Consider the following 20963-nt stretch of genomic DNA (forward strand, 5'->3'; position numbering starts at 1 on the left):
AGGGTGGAGTTGGGCAAGTTCCCCTAAGGCAAAGTCAAGAACCCACAAAGGAAGTTTACCTCTAGCTTCCTGATGAAGCCCAGCTGAAAGGAGGCTTCCTCTTGCCTAAAAGCAACCTGAAGCTTTTCAATTTTCTGGAAAGACTCGGATGCTTCACATCCTGAAACAGGGCTTCCTGAGATGTTTCATAGCTGTTGCGTCAATGGGTTGTAGGTTGAGGTAATAGGAGAATCTCTCTCTCTGTCTCTCTCTCTCTCTCTCTCTCTCTCTCTCTGGAACACCCACAGTTTTAGAACTCTCTGTCTCTCTCTCTGTGTCTCTCTCTGTCTCTGTCTCTCTCTCTCTCTCTCTCTCTCTCTCTCACACACACACACACACACACACACACAAATGCACACAGTTTCTCTCAGGTTTCTCTGGGGCATCCATTCCCAGTTCCATCAGAGCTGCCTCCTGGGGTTCCTTGATGCTTCTGTTGTCACCTTTCCTTGGTTCACACCACTTCCCAGGGCTTTGAGAACAAAGCCCAGGCCCAGCTCTTGTCCCTGCTTATGCCTCTCAGCTAGTGACTGCTAAAATGCCCCTTGGAAATTAGAACTGTTTCCAGTCTTGAGCAGAGGAAAGTCTCATATATTATCCCATTTTATCTGACAGTCTATAGTTCCGTCCAGGGACCTGAGCTCATCCTGACTCTGTTTCTCACTGGCAGTCTCAACTGTGCAGCTCAGTCTCAGTGCAGCCCTTGTTCATACTTGAACTTCAGGGAAAATTTCCTTCAGGAGGGGATCCTGCCCAGGAGTTCTCAAAATGGCACCCTCCCAGCAGCCATAGAGACTATATGAAAATGGACTGTTGAGCCTGGCCTGTCATCTTTTAGAGGTTGATATAGCCAGTCGCATCTGTTCTTTGTTGTTACGGTCCTAGAGTCATTTGAGCTACTAAAGCTGTAGGTGGTGAGGGGTTTTCAGATCTAAGCTGGAGGAAAAACAACTTGCCTTAGCACATTAGGCATTTTCCAGGAAGGAAAAACAGTCATGTCCCTGTGACTTTGTAGTTTTAATGTGACCTACAGCAGGACAGCACGTTGACCACAGTTAATTATTCTTTATTGAGAATATGCCATTTACCAATGTTTGTAGACTATCTCTTAGAAAAAAACTATAAAAATTATATATTTTTTTAATTTTTGCAAGGAGAGAGAATAAAAGTAAATGACTCCTTAAAACAAGGAATCCATACAGTAAGAAGCAACTAATGTGACAGACCTACTAGGAACAGAATCCCAGATGAACTGGAATCACACTCTCCCAAGAGTAAGTCTGAAGGATGTCCTGGGAAGGCAGAGGGATGTAAGGGCCCTGAGCCGAGGCCAATTAGCTCTCAGTAAACAAATGAGAGCACTTTGCTTTCTGCCTAATTTTAGGCCCGCCTTCCAAACAGCTCGGGTGATGAGTTCTTAAGGAAATAAATAAAAGTCCAAATTCCCATAGCAATTCAATTTACAAAGTGAGTTCTCTTTGATTTGTGGAGGAACAGCTTGTGTTTTGTTTTGTGTCAGAGCCTCTGAATGGCAATTCCAGAAAAAATGTGCTGAGTCATGAATCCCTAAGGATAAAAGATTTTGACAAGAACATGCCTGGGGGAGGGTAATAGCTGTGACAGCTGTACAAGTTAGGGATAACAGAAAGCTCATTCTTCTTCTTCTAAATAAGGCCCTTCAACACAAACATTTAACCCACACCTGTGCCCAGGAACACTTGACACGTCCTTCGGATACTGAGAGGGAGGTGTCACACACTAAGGAACAATGATAACAACAAAAATCATAATAGTTAATATTTACTGAACAGGTGCCAGTAACGTGTATGGGGTTATCTTATTTAATTCCCATAACAGCCCTATGACATGTTTGACAAATGAGGAAACTAAGGCTTTGAGAGGCTAAATGACATGTTCACAATCACCTAGCCACAGGAACTGAGCTAGGATTTGAACCCAGAAACCATAACCTTAACAAGTATATATACTGTATCTCTGAATATTATCCATGTATTCGTACATCTCCGATCACCTTTACTGATTGTGCAAAGGGGCATTTTATTTACCAGCATCCTTCAGCCACAACTGACAGCAGAGCAAAAGGTCCCAGGATTGTTATTAATGAAGGAGAAATTGTGTGGCACTGCTAATGTAAACTGTGTATTTTATGTGTTTAAAATAATACTCCTAAGTAAAAGAAAAAATGAGACATTCTTTCCTTCAAAACAGAGCTCTCCTTTATTTTCCAGAACGTCCTGAGTTAAGATAATCTTAGATAGATTGCTAGAAGTTGAGGCTATCTGAGATCAGAGGACTTTCCAGCCAGCACAACACAACTGACCTACCATGTGGTCATGACCTCCCAGTGCTGCAGCTGCAGGTTCTTGGAAATTGTTCCTCATGGGGCCTTTAAAAGTTGGTGGCTGAAACTTCTCTCTTGATGACATAGTCACCCTCGAGAAAATGAGTTCACCAACTGGCTCCTAGGAGGCTCATCAGAGAGAGAGAGAGAGTGAGGCACGAGGGCTGAAAGGAAGAAAGAGGGTCCCTAACAAAGTTTCTTTCCCCAACTCAGCTCCAGCTGCTTGGAGGATCAAGAAATGTCTTTTGAGTCACAAAAGAAAGATTATGTCCTAATCAGTATAATTTCATTATTAAGGATGCTTTTAAAATGCTAATTCTTGGGGCACCTGACAGGCTCAGTGGGAAGAACCTGTGTCTCTTGATGCTGGGATCATGAGTTCGGCCCCTCATGTAAATAAATAAATAAATAAATAAATAAATAAATAAATAAAGTTTAAAAAATGCTAATTCTTAGGAAATAGGCAAGCCTTGAATAATTATTCACATACACGTGACTTCTCTATTCACTAAAGGATTGACTCTATAGCAACACATCCTCCTGAGCCCCATTTCCCAGCCATGTTAGAAACCAAAGCATTCACTAGACACTTTTTCATTCGGCTTTTGGAAGTTGCTTATATATTTTGTCCATATCATGACAATTATGTTTTGTACCATACAATGAAGATTAGCATCCTCACCTCACAGAGCTATTATGAAGGATAAATAATATAATGTGCCTAAGAGCATAGTAAGAATTCCACTAATGATTGACAAGATCATCATTAAGGTTTGCAGAGGAATCTGTCCCCTTTTTCCTCAAAAGGATTCTGTAGGATTGACATGTTAGCTTTTTGGGAGCCAATAGTCAAAATAGTTTAGCAAATTTGACTTTTGAATATGCTGAGGTCCAATCACCAATTCGGGGGTCTGAAGTGAACATGTGATCATTTTTTTTACATTCAAGTGAAATTCACTGTAATTCAGAGAAGGAGGACTCGTTAAGAGAAAAAGCAGCCAAACCAATGCAAAACAAACAAAAAAATATTTTATTGCAACTTAAAATTCATTCCCTAGACAATTGAAAATGCACACGCTGGATGGTATTAGTAGACACGGTGAAGATGCATTTGGACAATTATCAACGTTGATGAACATGGGGATGTCAGGAAAGTTACTTTTTCAGGTTATTGGACTTCCTGAATATAATGTTGGCAAAAAGGAACTTTCAACATAAAAACACTTAGTTTAGCTTTTTAAAATGTCACTTCTTATATTTATTAACCTTGACAGTGACTGAAGAATGAGGTACAGAAAACTTTCCAGAAGTCTGAGTATGGAGAAGTCCAAGGCACTTTGAAGCCCCATTATTGCATTATTAAGTAGGATTAACTCAGTTATGAAATTCCCCCACACTCCAGGTTTATTGCATACAAAAGATCTATTTACGGACCTCACTGAGGTGTTGTGGGGCTTCATGCTTATAAAGTGCTTCAGGCGCCTTTGAAGAAAGGCAACATACAAGTATAAAATCATATATTTCAAAAGAAATGAAGAGACAATTTTGGCACAATAGGAAGAGTGCGTCCTATTTAAAGAACCACAGTTGGCTATTTATAAAAACCCCTCACCTCAATGGTTTATTGTTTTTTTGTTTTTTACTTAAGAGAATGAATGTTTTCTGTTGCCAGTCTTGTAACCCTCATTTTCGACCTGGCTGTGTCGTCAGAATTCCTTGAAGAGTTCGCTAAAAATACAGATGCTTGGCCCATAGCCAAACCTACAGAATTAAAATCTCTAAGAGTAGTACTCAGGCAACCATATTTTTAAAAGGATCTAGAGGATTCTGACACACAGCAAAATTCAAAAAATATTTCTTCAGAAAGATGCCCATTTATTAAACAGTGATTTTTCTTTCAAAACATTTTTCTTAAGATTGAATACAGTTGGATCAGAGTATCAATTTCTTATTGCTTTTTTGTCTTCCCATGTCCCACACAGACTCGGAGTTCATCACACACACACGCACGCACGCACGGGCACACACACACACATTTTAGTTCTGCCCTTGAATTAAAATCTGATAGTGGTAAAATCTCATAGTAGCAAATAAATGCTTCATCAAGAAGACACACAGGGACTTGCAATTCATCCCCACTGTGCCCAATGCAAATGGATGTTTCCCATTTGCCAGAACGGAATGGTTTACGCATTTCCAATTTGGAAACAGGTAAAATCAGCACTTCCTGGGAAACATCAGCTGAGTGGATGCTGACAGAGAAGAGTGAGTGTGCTTTTGGCAGCCAACCGTGAAGCAAGTCTGTGGTGAGTGCTCCAGTTTGGAGACTGCCTGCCTCTAGGCAAACACCTTAGGAATTGAAACGATTTAAGCGCAGTGGATACCAAACATGGGGTGCTGCCTCAAGGTAAATAAAATCAAATAGTGAAAACCAGTGACTGTAATTTAAAATATCTTTGAGGAAAAAAAAAAAAAAGATCAGCTTGCTCCACTGCAATTCTTAACGCCATTTTAGTAACCACTTTCATCTCCTGACTGGCCTGAAGTCTTCAACATACTAGCTAGTCTAACATAGAGAAGAGAGTGATTTCGCCCCTGGTGGCCTTCACATATATCTCATCATGCTGCCTACATCAGGTTTAAAATAGAAGAGCTCCCTCTGGGTGCCTTTCAGTGGAACTAATGGATCCTACAGAGAAATTATATTTCTTTACACAGAGAAAGCCTTTCGGGGCTGGCCAAAATGTTTACAATGTCAGGAACTCACGAATAAGGGTAAAACAGAATAGTCCCACTTCTTGGAAAAAGAAAAAAAGGGGGGGGGTTGGTAAATACAGGCGATAGAAGCTACATATACAGTACAAAGAGAATAGGATTTGTAACAAACAAAAAATTCATTCAGAGTCAGCCACAGTGAAATTTCCTATGAGAAAACAGTCTGTAGTTCCTTCCAGTATCCTCTAAACATTAGAGGTAACTTTGTACAGAAAGGTTGTTGGAGCTGGCTTGGGCAGCAGCCTGCTGCATGTATGCCAGGAGGGTAAGGCGGCCAGAAGCAAGATAAAACCTCCCAGCAGGACACAGAAGCCACTGAAATAAAATGCAATGTCATAGGTCTGGGTCCAGTCATAAAACCAACCTGAAAAGAGAGAAAGAAAAAAGTTAATTTGATAGAAATAGTAAGACTTGGAAGCCATCCTCTAATTTTACCAATTTTATATACAGTAAGGATTAGGATAGATAAAACCCCATGTACTCTATAGCAGACTCTTAGGAGTTAGCAGAGGAGACTCTCCCAAATAATCTGGACAAGAATAAGCAGGCATTTTGAGTTTCTCCTGAACACAAAATGAACATAAATCCCTGAGCAAGTATACTGGCCTTTTTATCAAACTGATTATGAGTAAATCATTACCATCAGACATCTATGCAGATTTACTTTGTGCTAATCTGTGCTACTATTGTAATCTGGATTTCTATACCTGGAGATGTTACAAAGAAGAACAGTAAAAATGGGTTGCTTTAAGAAATATCTTACCAACAATTGGTGGTCCAAGGCTATTCCCAAGTCCAGCAAAGAACATTAATATCCCATAGGCATGGGCTAATTTTTCAATTCCCACAGTCTTTGTGGTCACATATGGGAAGATGGACCAGTTACCAGTAAGAAACCCTAGAATCCCAGAAAGTATTGCCAATGTGACATAACTTTTGGCAAATGGAATTGCACACAAGGCCAGGCCCATGATTATTAAGGTAGCTACGTAAAGATATAAGGTATTAATCCACTTGAAGTCAGCCAGTATCCCTAGAAGGAGTTTACCAACTGCTGTCATAATGCCAATAATGGAAATAAGAGGCATAATGAGTTCTTCTTCTTTCACATTTGAACTTCTTGCCACATCTTCCATAAGTAATGAAGGTGGAAATCCTCCAATGTCAAAAAGAAAGATAGCAATGAAAAGTGCTAAAAATACTTTGTTTTTAAAAAGAGCCACAGTCTCTCCACAGTAGTTTTTATATAATTGCCACTTCCTCTTGGCAAGCTGTTTGCAAAAATATGTCTGTTCTGCAACTTTCTTTTTGTACGTTTCAGTCTCTTTTGAATGTGCTATTGTTGTTGGGCTTTTATGAAGTAGGCTCTCCTGTTTCCGGCCACCACTGCCAAAGGTGCTCTTGCATGTTTCCTCAGCACTGTAGCTCTTTCCAAGAATGTTTGTGTTTTCTTCCAGGTCCTTCTCTTTTTCACTGTAAATGGAGTATCTATCTGGTACACTTTCCAGAGCTGTTTTTTCAGGCAAAGGGCAATCAGAGGGCTGGAGGGGTCTCATCAGGCTGCCACAGGCTAATATATTTAAAGCTAAGGCACCCACAATCAGCAGGCATCCATCCAGCCCATAGAACTCAATCAGCAACCTCTGCAGAGCAGCATATATAAAAAGTCCAACACTTGAACCTAAAAAGAAATGGGAGATGTTCAATCTTAATCTCTTATAATTCAGGGTTCTCAGAACAACCATTATTGATATCAGCCAAAGAAGAATTGCAAAGGAAGGAGCATGGTTATATTCCAATTAACTTTTATTTATGGACATAGAAATTTTTATTTCACATAATTTTCAGATGCCCTGAAATATCCTTTTGATTTTTTTAACTGTACAAAAATGTAAAAATCATCCTTAGCTCATGAGCTCTCTAAAAACAGGCAGTAGACCAGATCTGACCCATGGACATTAGTTCACCAACCCCTGTTAACCATGGAACAAAATTGCTTCCCCCACAACCTTTGTTTCATGCTCACGTTCCTTTTTTTTTTTCCAGCAATGTCAGAATATTTCATGTGGGTTTTTTTGTTATTTCTTTTCAATTTTTAAAAAATTCTACTGTGAGGTTTTTTTTTTTTTTTTTTGCTTGTCATCTTTTTCACTGAAGGTGGATGCTATAGGCTGAATGTTCATGTCCTCCCAAATTCACAGGTTGAAATTCTAACCCCCAATATGATGGCATGAGGAAGTGGGGCCTTTGAGAGGCAATTAGGTCATGAGCCCACTGAGCACTCGTGAATGGGATTAGCACCCATATCAAAGAGACCCCTGAGAGCTTCCTTTCCCCTTCCACCATGCACACATGCCACACAGCAAGAAAATGGCAGTCTGCAGCTTGGAAGAAGTCTGTCACCAGAACCGAAGCATGCTGGCATCCTGATATCAGACTTCCAGCCTCCAGAACTGAGAAATACATTTATGTTTTGTGGAAGTCACCTAGTCTATGGTATCTTGTTACAGCAACCCAGAAGGACTAAGTAGATCCACAATTGTCCTTAATTTTGCTTCACCTAGCTCCCTGTGAGTTGAAACTGAAAATTCCTTAATTCTGCCAAATCTTAACTGTCCAGAGTCGATCCATTTTTATTTCAGTGTGCCATGATCCAGTCTCTTATGCCCTCCTTTCTAGGCAGAGTGAAAGCATGTAGCATACAACTTCTGGCATCTTTGGCACACATACAAATTTGGACATTAAGGGAAACCCTAGTTCATAATGATAATATCTCATGCTTTTAGTACCCTGCTATGTGCCTTACATGTATGCTTCTTTAAGATTCCCAATAACTTGATGTGATGAGTACTATTATTATCCCCATTTTACAGTTCAGAAAACTGAGGCTTAACTCAATAGTTAACAGGACTGTTAGAAAGTCTGTCTATTTCCAGACAGCAAGTGAGTGACACAGGCAGGATTCAGACCTAGGTGGTCTGGCTCTGGCATCTGTGCTTGTTGCTACATTACAATGCCTCTACAAAAATGTAGTGTAGGCAAGACCTATTGTCCTTCAAGCTCATGCCTACCTTCACACTAATGCCTACCTTCGCACTCCATCACACTCACACACCTGTGGGAGATCCTGTAAGGTTCTTTGAACTGCATTCCAACTGCTTTGGATTCTCTATCTCCTGTTTTTGCTATTTCTTCTTCAGTTCTGCCTTAGCCCAGCTGTGTCCTCAAGACTCTGGCCCCATCTCCTCTTAGATCATGATTCCTATTTCCCCCCTGCCAATACTTCCTTAAACCACCTTTGGGAAATATCCGGTTCAACTTAATTCAATCTGGAATCACTTTGTTGCCACTAGATTGATCTCAGGAATAAACATTAGTTTGGCTCCTGCTGCCAGACAAATCATTGTATTTACTCCATTTACCTCAAAGTCTGACCTCCCAGGAACACCAGCTCATTAACAAGTAGCATATGTAAATGTGCCACTTTCACTAAACTTGGCAGCTCTATTTCCTAAGCAAACTGGTAAAATACTGGCCACAGAAAATTTTGATAAGTTCTCTAAGGAAAAGTTTGATAAGTTTGATAAGTTCTCTTAGGAAACAAATCCATCTGAAAAGTGAAATGACACTTTAAAACATCAGAGGAAGTCCAGAAGGCTTTTATATTTACATTTCCCTCAGTGATCATCTCTTGATTATTAAAGGAATAACAAGAGTGAAGAGTCTGTCGTTTAGATATGCACATGGCCAGGGGAATGCATTCATAAATAAGTACTTTAGAAAAATTGTACATTCCACAGTAAATGGAGATGGCAAGATGCCAACAGCAGGCTTTTCAACAGAGCCCTGGAGTCTCCATTTTCCTGGCATTTCTCCTACCTTTCTCAGGGAGAAGGCGCCTTACATAAGTACAGGCTGCTTCTTTTACTGAAGCTCTCACCAACTTGTGACTCTCAATGTACGGGTCCCATAAGCTTTTCTTTCCTTTGGTATATTGGCCATTGAATGCCCCAGATTTTTTATGTATGCATCCTAGGGTTTTCTGGAAGCACTACTCTTATTTACTGTGGAAAATAAAATTTCCTTCTCAGGCTAGAGTAAAAAAATATGCTACCTAAGTGGTAGCTGGGAAGTGGTTGGTTAAACATATCTGTGTTCAGTAACTTTTAACTTTAATTAGAAAACTGAATAGTGACAATGCTGTACTTATTTTGAAAATGTACCTGTTGAAATTAGGCCAAGAGCAAGGCCTCGGTGGCTGTCAAAATACTGGCACGTAATGGTCACTGTTGCAGTATATAATAAACCACATCCGAGTCCTAAACATAAGAAGACATTACATAAATCAAGACAGATTATACTACTTCAATGCAAAAAAAAAAAAAAGAAAGAAAGAAAAAGAAAAAATAACATCTCCAGTAGGTTGTTCTGTTACTGATTGGCTATAACTCTTCAGAGTATGGACTCGTAGGTTCTTTGATGTCACTCGTACAGCTCCAATGGACATATCTGTGCAGGCTCAATTTTCACTCCACACCCATAGGGTTGGAATCAAGTGAAAAAAAGTCCAATTTCTGAAGCATGAATGAATAATGCAAATTTAAATCGCGACATTACAGGGAGATAGAGATAATGGTTAAGTCACCAAATAACACCAAATAGTAAAATTTAATCAAACTTTCCCATTCAGTCTCACTTCCAAGTTCTTGCCCTCAGTTCAGTGTCCTTCCTCCTCAAAGTGCTCTAAATAATTTTAGAAAGTTCCCTTCATTATTCCATGCTATTTTGTGAGAGCTTATAGCTTGCACACCCCCAGTCTGCAAAACAAAGGCCTCTGGGGTTCTCAGGTCATCGCATCACAGTAAAATATATATTTGTAAGTTTCCTCCTTCAGAGATGCAAACTACCTTATTTACAGTAAAATGTATTTGATTTAGTTTGAAATATGTTTGCAAAAAAAAGGAAGCAAATACACTAAAATATTAACAACTGTTAAATTTAAGTGGTGAGCATACAGTTGTTTGCTATACTATCCTCTACTTTTCTGTAGATTTGAAATTCTTTTATAACCCAAAAGAATACCTTACTAAATTTCCTTTTTTTTTTTAATTTTTTAACATTTATTTATTTTTGAGAGACACAGAGAGATAGACCATGAGTAGGGGCGGAGCAGAGAGAGAGAGACAAAGAATCTGAAGCAGGCTCCATGATTTGAGCTGTCAGCACAGAGCCCGACGTGGGGCTAGAACTCAAGGACTGAGAGATCATGACCTGAGCCGAAGTTGGACGCTTAACCGACTGAGCCACCCAGGCGCCCCTAAATTTACCTTTCTTGAGACCCAAGGACTATATTCATCTCCAGATCTTCTCCAAGGCTTTTGTTTGTTAGCTTAATCTTTTCTTCCCTATTTAGCACCTATTAAAGCCAGTTGGTTTTTCATAAAATTTTCCTCTAGCTTCTAACTCATGACTTTTTGCCTTTCTTCTGCAATATCATCTGTTCTTGAGGATCATTCTATAAACAACACATAAACCATAGTCTAAAAACTGGATTTGAAACCACAGCCCATTAAATGAGTTAAGATCATTGTCATTGCCTTTCATTGGCACCTAAACTATGATTAGAAAGAATACATGGGCTTAACAAATATATTACATAAGTGTTTTAGTAAATTAATAATTTAAACAACCTAAGACTCTGAGGATTATGTGTGATTCCATAAAAAGTCTTCTTAAAGAAATGAGATAGACTAAAACAATTATATTTTAAGTAAAAAGATTTTTTTCTCCTTTAAAAAAAATTTTTTTTTTAATTTTTTTTTCAACGTTTTTTATTTATTTTTGGGACAGAGAGAGACAGAGCATAAACGGGGGAGGGGCAGAGAGAGAGAGGGAGACACAGAATCGGAAACAGGCTCCAGGCTCCGAGCCATGAGCCCAGAGCCTGACGTGGGGCTCGAACTCACGGACCGCGAGATCGTGACCTGGCTGAAGTCCGACGCTTAACCGACTGCGCCACCCAGGCGCCCCTAAAAATTTTTTTTTTAATTTTAGAGAGAGAGAGAGCATGAACAGGGGAGAGGGGCAGAGTAAGAGAAAGAGAGAGAATTCTAAGCAAGCTCCATGCTCAGCATGGAACTCAACCCAGGGCTCAATCCCACAACTCTGGGATCATGACCTGAACCAAAATCAAGACTTGGATATTCAACTTACTGAGCCACTCAGGCACCCCTAAATAAAATGCCCTTCATGTTTGATTTAAGGGAAAAAATATTATCTCATGAACTAAAACATGAGTTGCACTGATTTATACAGTTGTCATTACTATTCATATATAGGACTCTTCAAGATATGAAACAAAACTGTTTCTGGGGCACCTGGGTGGCTCAGTTGGTTAAGTGTCCAATTTCAGCTCAGGTCACGATCTCATGGGTTCAAGCCCGGCATGGGGGACTGTGCTGACGGCGCAGAGCCTGGAGCCTGCTTCAGATTCTGTGTCTCCCCCTCTCTCTGTTCCTCTTCATGCTCTTTCTCTCTCTCAAAAATAAATGAACATTAAAAAAAAATTTTTAAATGTTTCTGAATAATCAATTTTGAAACCAAAAAATGTCACCCTTGACTAAGACTGTATACCTCAGAAAGCCTTTGGAGGCAGAATGAATTTACTTTTCTGTGATTTGGTTGTCAGGACTCTGTAAAATGTTAGGAATGAGAGACAAAGGGGAAAAAGACATTTCTGATTACTAAATGTCAATGTCAGAAAAGTTGAAACAGCAACTTTTAAATTTTTAGCCTGAAACCAAAAAAAAAAAAAGACATTTTAAAAAATTATTTCAAGGCCCTTCGTTTAATAGTTAATGTTATTTCACTTGTTTTTTTTTTTTTTTTTTAATGTAGCAGAAATTTGAAATGCTTTCTCCTTAAACTTTTCAAAAAGGTACTACATCTGCATCAGGACAACCTTAAACTGGAAGTTATTAGAGAGGGGTCCCTTGAATCCCCATGATCTCTCACAGAGTCTGTAAATTCAAAACTATTTTCATAATACACTAGTCCCCCACTTTTCTGCAGTTTTGCTTTCCATGGTTTCAGTTACCTGCAATCAACCACGGTCCAGAATGCTCAGATGATCCTCCTCCTGACATATCATCAGAAGGTCAGTAGTAGCCTAATGCTACATCACATGCCTATGTCATCCATTTTGCTTCATCTTATCACTCAGGCATTCTACCATCTCACATCATCACAGAAGAAGGGTGAGTACAGCACAATAAGATATTTTGAAAGAGAGAGACTACTTTCACATAACTTTTATTGTAGTATGTTATTACTGTTCTATTTGATTATTTGTTATTGTTGCTGATTTATTATTGTGCCTAATTTATAAATTAAACTTTATAACAAGTGTGTACATATACATAGGGGGTGTACATATACATAGGGTTCACTATTATGAATGCTTTCAGACATTCATTGGTGGTCTTGAATGGTATCTCCTGTGGATAAGTATCCCATGGATACTAATATGTTCTCTGCTTTTTTCACTGTGTTTACAATTATGCTGATGGAGCAAAAGAGATGGTGATAAAACCAGAAGTGCCTTAGCACAAATCAAGGTATTGGTACCAAATTTTGGTATCAAATTATGCTACATAATCATACACTCATAATAAAAACAAACAAAAATATTTTAAAAATTCTTCATTTGGATTACAACAATTGCTGCAAGGAAAACCCTTTACACAATTATTTTAGTAGCCAGCTAAAAGAGCCCCCTTTTTATCTTGTGACCTTATTTTTATTTGAAAGAATATCTGACAGACAAACTAGGGTTACCCAGACTTGGGTATTTGGTAGACACTTTTTTGAAAACAAACTAAGAAGGGAGAAAACTGGTAGTAATTGTTAACAATAATAAAATCCAAAGTTTCCAGAAAAAGAATTTTTGAAAACTGATATCCATTACTATGATTTTGACAGCTTTCCAATAAATAAAGATTTTCTGATGAGTCTGCTGGTGAAAGTAACAAAAGTGATTTTTTGATGTTGTATAATGAAATTTGCCAACATTTAGAATTCTTTCATAACTTAGTGAATCAGTATTTTTCAAATAACCAATTCATGATATTACAAAATTAGGTTTGAATGAAGATCCATTCAAAGTGCAGAATAAACAAATATAAGAGTATGAAAAGTATATTGATGTAGTACCAAGTTCCATATTACAATTAACTTTGGAAAATCATCACTCATCAAGTTTTTGTAAAGTATCGAAGAAGAATATCTACAATTACCTGAAAAGGCTATTAAAACTCCTTTCTTTTCCAACTACATCTTTATGTGTGACAAGATTTACTTCATACATTTCAATTAAAAAAAAAAAAACAGATTGCAACAGATTGTGTACAGAGCAGATACGAGAATCCAGATGTCTTCTATGAAGCCAAACATTAAAGAGATTAGCAAAACTGTAAAATAATGCAACTCTTCTCACAAAAATTTGTTTTCCTTTTGGAAAGTAGAGCTATTTTTCATAATAAGTACATTATTTATGTTAACATATATTAGGTTTGTTATTATCTTTAAATGAATTACTCAAATATTTTCAAATTTCTTAGCTTTTAATAGTTAAACTTAACAGAACAAATATCAGTAAGTATAATCCATATATTCAAAAGCTCCTCGGGGTCCTAAACAAAAGAGTGTAAAGGGTCCCAAGGCTGTAAAGTTGGAAACCACTATCTTAAAGCATCCCTTGACCAAGGGATTTGACCAATCATTTTTGACCATTTTTTTGACCAATCACTTTTTATCAAACACCTATCAGTGGAAAAAATTCTGACCATCAGCCTGCAGTATAAGCATAATGATTATTAAACTAAATACCTATATTACTAACAATTCAAAGCATAAACATTAGTATAATATTATTGTTTCCCTTTACTTAAATAAGTAAAAACTAAATATTTTTACATGTTCTAACATTTCCTTTCCACATCTTATGTTCCATTTCACACATCTCTGGGCAAGATCACAACTTCAGAGGCCACTATTCCCTCATCTCTGCCCATCAAACCAGGCAGAAGCTCTTTATCATACCAACTGCCTAAATTATCAACCTCCCTCCGTCTTTGCACCACCACTGCCTCAGTTCATCTCATGTTTTCTGAGCTGAACTCTGGCTTCCTGATCACTGTCTCAGCTTCCAGTACTTTTTCCAAAAATCTATCTTCTAAGCTGCTGCCATACAATTCTCATCACATCATGCTCCTACAGTAAAGTCCATATAAAAACATTTTGTCATCTGGCCTCTGTTGCATGCCAATCTTTGATGTATTTGCACCTATTCACATGACTTCCTCAGTCCTTAAACAAATACCTATAAAAATACTGTTATCAGGGCATTTGCATGTTCAGTGAGTTAGTGTCCAACTCTTGGTTTTGGCTCAGGTCATGATCTCACGGTTCATGAGTTTGAGCCCTGCATCAGGCTCCGTGCTGACAGCACTGTTATCCATGGCACCTCACACCTCAGAGCATTTGAGCTCCCACAATGTCCCCCTCCCACCCACTCAACTCCCCTTCAAAACCCATTCCCATCTGACCACATCCTACCTGTCCTTCCAGACTCAGCTCAAGCATGAATTCCTTCATGAAGCCTGCTTCAGCACCCCTCTTCCCACAGGTATGTGGTATATCAGCACAGGATGTTGGTTTCATTTTATCAATGCATTTATTTTGCTGTGTTACGTGTTATAAATTTATACGTTTATTCCTCCAACTAAACAGCGAGCTCTGAGGGCAGGTGGCGTCTTATTCATCCAAGTATCCTGGTTCCAGGTCTGAGCCTGGCACAGAGTGAGTGTTCTTAAAAGTCTGTTGAATGAACCTCCCCACAGAAGTTATCCTACTGCCATTCCCCGTAAATCTCATTTGAGTTCTTGCATTTTTCTCTTCCTGTCTATGTCTCTATTCATATAACAAACACAAACACACTTATATGTATGTATGTGTGTGTGTATATATATTTTTAATAATATCTTTATACCTACTCCCCACTTAAATGATGCTAATTTTTTTACTTTTTACTTTAGCCAGAAACTAAATCTTAGCTTTAAAAATATTAAAGATTTTTTAATTTCGTAATAATTTACGAAGATAACATCATTAGAAAGACAGAATTAGAATTATATGGTTTGAAAAAAGATACAACTAATTTACAAATTCTATGCATTATAGGAGGATGCTTTGGTCAAATCACACTAAACTTCCTCATTTTCTCATTTTTTCTCAATCTTTACCGATAAATCAAAAATGCGTAGATCAATTAAACTGGTAAGACAGTTATAAGGAGAAAATGTAACTGAAGTAAAACACTCTGCTATTAAAAAATGCTTCTAATTTAGAATACATAAAGCAAGCATCTCTAAAGAACTAGCATGTGAATAAAAGCATGCAAAGTGGAACTTTGATTTATTTTAGGAAGACAAGCATTAAAACATTTGAAATCGTATACATATTTTTAGATGTCTATGAATTCTTTTAAAATACCCTTTATTATATACATATATTTGTGTGTAAGTGAATAGATATCTATCAAGCTCCTACATCTGTATATGAAACTTCTCCCTGAATATTATTTTTAGGAAAAGGAAACATTTAGTAACAGTGCATCTTAGCATGGCAATCTTAAAAAGCAATATGGGTGAAGCTATAGAATCCAGATTCTGTGTGGGGTGGGGATAGGGTACTGCCCAGGACATTCCCGGTTTGGCCACTAAAAGTATCAGATCCTGGGAAACCTGTTAGCCCTGGGAAAATGAAGACAGTGGTCACTGTAGTGTGGGGACCTGTCTGTCAGTCATTTGGGAGAATTCCCCTTATGTATGTTTTAAAGCAAGTATTTGAATCACCTCTTAGAATAGTTGAGTCAATATGGTTTTTTAACCTAAACTTGGGTTAGGATAAGCAATTACATATAGTATTCCAGAAATATCTACTTCTAGAAATGAAATTGTGGGAAGGTAACTTAGGATGCCAAAAAAAGATAAGTAACTTTAGCATATCCAAATGCAGTTACTTTTATGTTTCTAGCTTCAAACATCTGCGTGGAGAGTTAAGAAGTGCAAGCAATTGGCTAGCTTTTTTAATAAACTGGCTCTGACTTTTGTATGCTTAGCATGAGTACTCATGAGTACTCTGAACATGACATTGACTAGTTAAGAGCACAGGCTTGGAAATCAGGCTTGGATTCAAATCCCAGCTCTATCAGTTACTGGCTAGATGACTTTGGGGATTAGAGAGTTTACTGAAAGTCTCTAATTCTTAGTTTCTTTATCTTTAAAACAATCTCACAAGACAATTGTAAAGATTAAGAGACATAAGTGTGCCTGGGTGGCTCAGTCGGCTAAACGTCCAAGTCTTGATTTTGGCTCAGGTCATGATCCCAAAGTCATTGGATCAAGCCCTGGGTCAGGCTCCATGCTGAGTGTGGAGTCTGCTTGGAATTCTCTCCCTCTCCCTCTCCCCCACTCACTCTCCCTCCCTCTCTCTCTCAGAAACAAAAAAAAAAAAAAAAAAAAAAGATTAAGAGACATAAAAAATGTAAAAGATTTAGTATCTGTGCCTGGAGTATAATAAGTACTAAAAAAAAATAACGATTATATTGATATATGTTTTCACTTTTCACCTGAGTATTATGACATTATGTCGATAATAGCTTCAGACTAATTAGAAAATCATAGTTCCTTATTACAATTGAACATCTATGAGAGAAAAAAGACTTTCTTTAATGATATAACCATTAAAAACAAAACAAAACAAAAAGGCTTATAAAACTCTAACTGCTAAAATGAATGCCAGGAAATGACCTTTATCTCATTTGCCATAATTGCAGTAGGAGAATCAGACTCTGCAAATGTGTTTTTTTTTCCTCCCAGTCTCAATACACTGTGCAGATTCAGTCCATAGGCAGATATTACCATGAAAACAAAGTTAGAGAAAATTGAACTTTTCCAAAATCCAAAAGGGAATAGCAAGCAAACACTAACCAGGTAGCTAAAGAATAAAGTCTGAAGAAAAGAGAATGTAAGACATTGATCTTGAGTTGTGCTTTCCAGAAAAGCAAAAGGAAATTATTGGGGAGAAGCCTGAGCTCATTAAGCACTGATTTCCTGCTGGCCCCCCTGCACTCCAGCCTCCCACATCATACTTTCTTTTTCCTGATTTGGTAAAGTAGTTGAGAAAATAGAAGCCTGAATTACCAGGATTGGCAGTGTGGCTTACAGTCCCTTGAAAAAGGGGAAACTTCCATTTTATGTTAGCTACAAAAACTGAACAAGATAACATCGTATTTTCAAGATGACACTTTTTAAAATATCAATTAAGGGGTAAAACAGAATTATGCCAATTAATAAACTTTAGTATTCTTTTTGATATTGTGTATTATAACTAAACATACTAAAAAGCTTTAATTTCTCTTTCTATCTTCCCAATCTGTTATACAAATATTGCTGATTCAATAAAGCTTCCTCATTAGCAAAAAACTGCTGCTGTGGTCTTGAACTAAGTGGTCAGCAAGGAATTTAAGGGAAGGGAAAAACATGTATGAAACACCTCTTTGTGCCTCTGTAGATACATTTGCTCATGAATGGGCATGATAGCTCTGTGAAGTCATATTAGTCCCATTTGATAAAAAATAAAAACAGAAGCTCAGAGAGAATAAATAATTTTCCAAGGTCACAAAACTAATAATAATGGTAATGCTAGCTAATATTATTGCATTACTTCATCAATGCACAAAATCCCAAGGTGGATGTCATTATTATATGTAGTTTTAAAAATGAGAAAACAGAGGGGCACCTGGGCGGCTCAGTGAGGTAAGCTATGGGCTCTTGATTTCAGCTCAGGTGATGATCTCACGGTTTGTGAGTTTGAGCCCAGCATCAGGCTCCACAATGAGAGTGCAGAGCCTGCTTGGGATTCTCTCTCTCTCCCTCTCTCCCCCTCCCCCATTCGCACTTTTTCTCTCTCTCTCAAAATAAATAAATAAACTTAAAAAAAAAGGGAAACAGAAGTTAAATAACTTGTCCCTCTGCATATTGTCTATCTTAAGACACCATCTAGTTCATTCTAGACAAATGAAAATGCTTAGTATACAATTCAGCACAGAAGTGGTGCTCAGTGAATGTTATCATCAGACTGAATCTTTCTTGCTATTTCTAAGAAATTCAATACTAAAGAGGAAAATGAGTTTAGACAGTAATAATTTCCTGTCACTTCCTTTTCAACTGGATACTCTAAAATGGTGACAGAATGGAAATATCATTGTTCACTATTATCTCACTTATTTATCCCACAGATATTGTGAGCCCTGTATTATAAGCCGAAAGAAAGATGAGAGAAGAAAGAAAGAAAGAAAGAAGAAAGAAAGAAAGAAAGAAAGAAAAAGAAAGAAAGATGACGTCAACCATGGTAATAAGTATTAATTGTCTGCTGGCTAGGAGTAGCTCATGGGGCCCCAATAGATACCAGAGAGAGTGATTTTTTTATTAACTGAAATCCAACTCAACTCTTTTTACTTATTTTTTTTTTTTATTTTGCTTGACTTCATTTTGTCCTCACAAAACCTGTGTGAGGTAGGTTTCCCAGCCTGCTTTCATAGATGAAGGAACACCATTTGTGATCAAGTGTACTCAGGCTCATAGAATCTATGTCTTCTGACCGTAAGCCCAGCACTCTCTCTTTGAGCTCACAATTTCTTCTCAGCTGCAGGGATTCAGAACCTATGACCAAATCAGAGTCTTCAAGAGCTGAGTCTGTTTTCTGACCTACAATCCACTAAGTGAAGGAGAGGCTGGGATTCCAGGAGGAAGGACAAACACTATGACAAGTATATGGATAACAGTACCCTAAACATTTCCCCAAAGACAACTATGGCCACTTATTTAGGGAAAGTGGGATACCTTTAGAGCACTATTGGACACAGAACATGAGCTGGCATTATTAACTAAGGGCCTGAAGCATTTACATGCCCTTCCCTTAGAGTGGTCATATGGGGGCCAGGTAATATATAGGATCATGCCTCAGGTCTGGCTTACAATGGATCCACTGAGTCCATGGATGCATCCAAGTTCCTGATATTTCATTGGCTCACATATACATTGGTGGTTGGTATAACTCCCTACATTGTTCCTTGGCCAGGGTGAGAGTTATCATAGTGGGGAAAGCCAAGTGGAAGGCCTGTAACACCACCACCATCACCACCACCACCACGAGCCAAAAGGGTAAGTCAGACCAATCTCAAATCCTATCTGATTAATTAAAGATCATGGATTCAGGAGGTCAGGAGTCATGGTTAGTTATCAAAAGGTTCCAACAACATAAATCAAATCAAAATTAACTTCACAAGTTGATAAAGCTCCCTCCATTGATACAGAAATTTTGAAACTTAGTTTTGGGAGTTAGTTAATATTGTCTTTTTTTTCTATACATCCTTATTCTTCCAACACAGTCAATTGTATATAAATCCTAGACATTGCAAGCCAAATTTTTCTTCCTAAAAATTCATTTTTATATATAGGTAATGCAAATGCTATATATCACTCACTGCTCATCAATTTTTAAGTCGGTAAAAATTTTGTATGTCTAGATTAACCTTGAAACCAGGTGAAGCAGTAAAATCTTATGCAATTTTAAACATGTAGTCCAGAGTTTGAACTAGATCATATCAATGGCATAATGATTCAATTTTCTATGTAAAAAGGGATTTGTCCTAAAGGGAATAATCCAATATTCATGCATAAACACAGATACCTACATTTTTATTTTTATGATTTTAGACAAGAATGCAAAATGATTATCAAATGAAAACTCTCAAGTTTACACCAGAGATTAATGTGTTTGTACCCACAGGTCCAAAACTGTATTAAGCACCACAGGGAATATAAAATATCAAACATACACTACATGCTCTCAAGGAACTAACATGGGGCTTGCTTATTTAGATTCAGGTCTCAGCAGTATTAGGGTATGTTGTTGCATTTAACAAGACACTTTAAGGGTTCTAAAAGCACCAAAAATAACTACAAAAATGTGAAAGAGGTTGGGATCTGACTCAGGTCAGGTCAGACTGCTCTGACTCAGGATCTGGTGTCAGACTAAGTGCATTCAACCCCAAATCTCCTTTGTAGCTTCAATCCTCTGAGCTTCACTTTCCCCCTCTGTAATATGGGTTCTTGTGAAGATTAAATAAGGTCAGATAAAGCATTTAGCATAGAACCAAGCACATGGTTAAGCATTCAGTGCATATTAGCCACTATTATTTCCATTAGGTATTATTCTGGAAATAGTCCCAAGCGAAAAAGAGGAATATTAATAGCCAACAAAATTAGGTTCTTCCAGACGCTAAGAAAAACTTGGAAAGCTGGAATCATCTGTTTCAAATTCCCCACCAACCGCCCCTAAGAATAGTCTGATCATGTCGAACACCAAACACAATTAGTACAACACATCACAAAGGCCACAAAGGCATCTACCCAGAGCCGTCGGTGCTGTCAGTCACCCTCTACTTTTCCTCTCGTGTAACCAGGATCACCATCAATTATCCCCACCACTCAGTTTTCTTCACCTGTGCCTTATCTTAAAAAAAAAAATAATGATTGTGTGTTTTAAAATCTACTTTTTAATTCTGCTGTAATTTTGTGATGTGGGCCCTAGAAGCACAGGATGTTTAGAACACAAACAATCCAACAGAGCCCTGCTTAGCCAGCCAGAATGAAAAGGACCA

General features: G+C 37.9%; 1 protein-coding gene across 2 annotated transcripts in view; it reads right to left on the reverse strand.

Annotated features, from left to right (window-relative positions):
* Positions 1 to 3442: 3442 nt before the first annotated feature.
* The window catches only part of SLC16A9 (solute carrier family 16 member 9), a 53758-nt gene continuing 36237 nt past the window's right edge, over positions 3443 to 20963 (reverse strand). For both annotated transcript variants that reach the window (XM_042908162.1, XM_042908161.1), the window contains 3 exons: positions 9400 to 9495; positions 5940 to 6857; positions 3443 to 5540 (listed from right to left, as the gene is read on the reverse strand). In XM_042908162.1, coding sequence (XP_042764096.1) covers positions 5362 to 5540; positions 5940 to 6857; positions 9400 to 9495 — 1193 coding nt within the window. In that variant the 3' untranslated portion in view covers positions 3443 to 5361. The remainder of the gene's footprint in view (positions 5541 to 5939; positions 6858 to 9399; positions 9496 to 20963) is intronic.

This window comes from Panthera leo, chromosome D2 (genome assembly GCF_018350215.1).
Source record: "Panthera leo isolate Ple1 chromosome D2, P.leo_Ple1_pat1.1, whole genome shotgun sequence".
Classification (NCBI taxonomy): Eukaryota; Metazoa; Chordata; class Mammalia; order Carnivora; family Felidae; genus Panthera; species Panthera leo.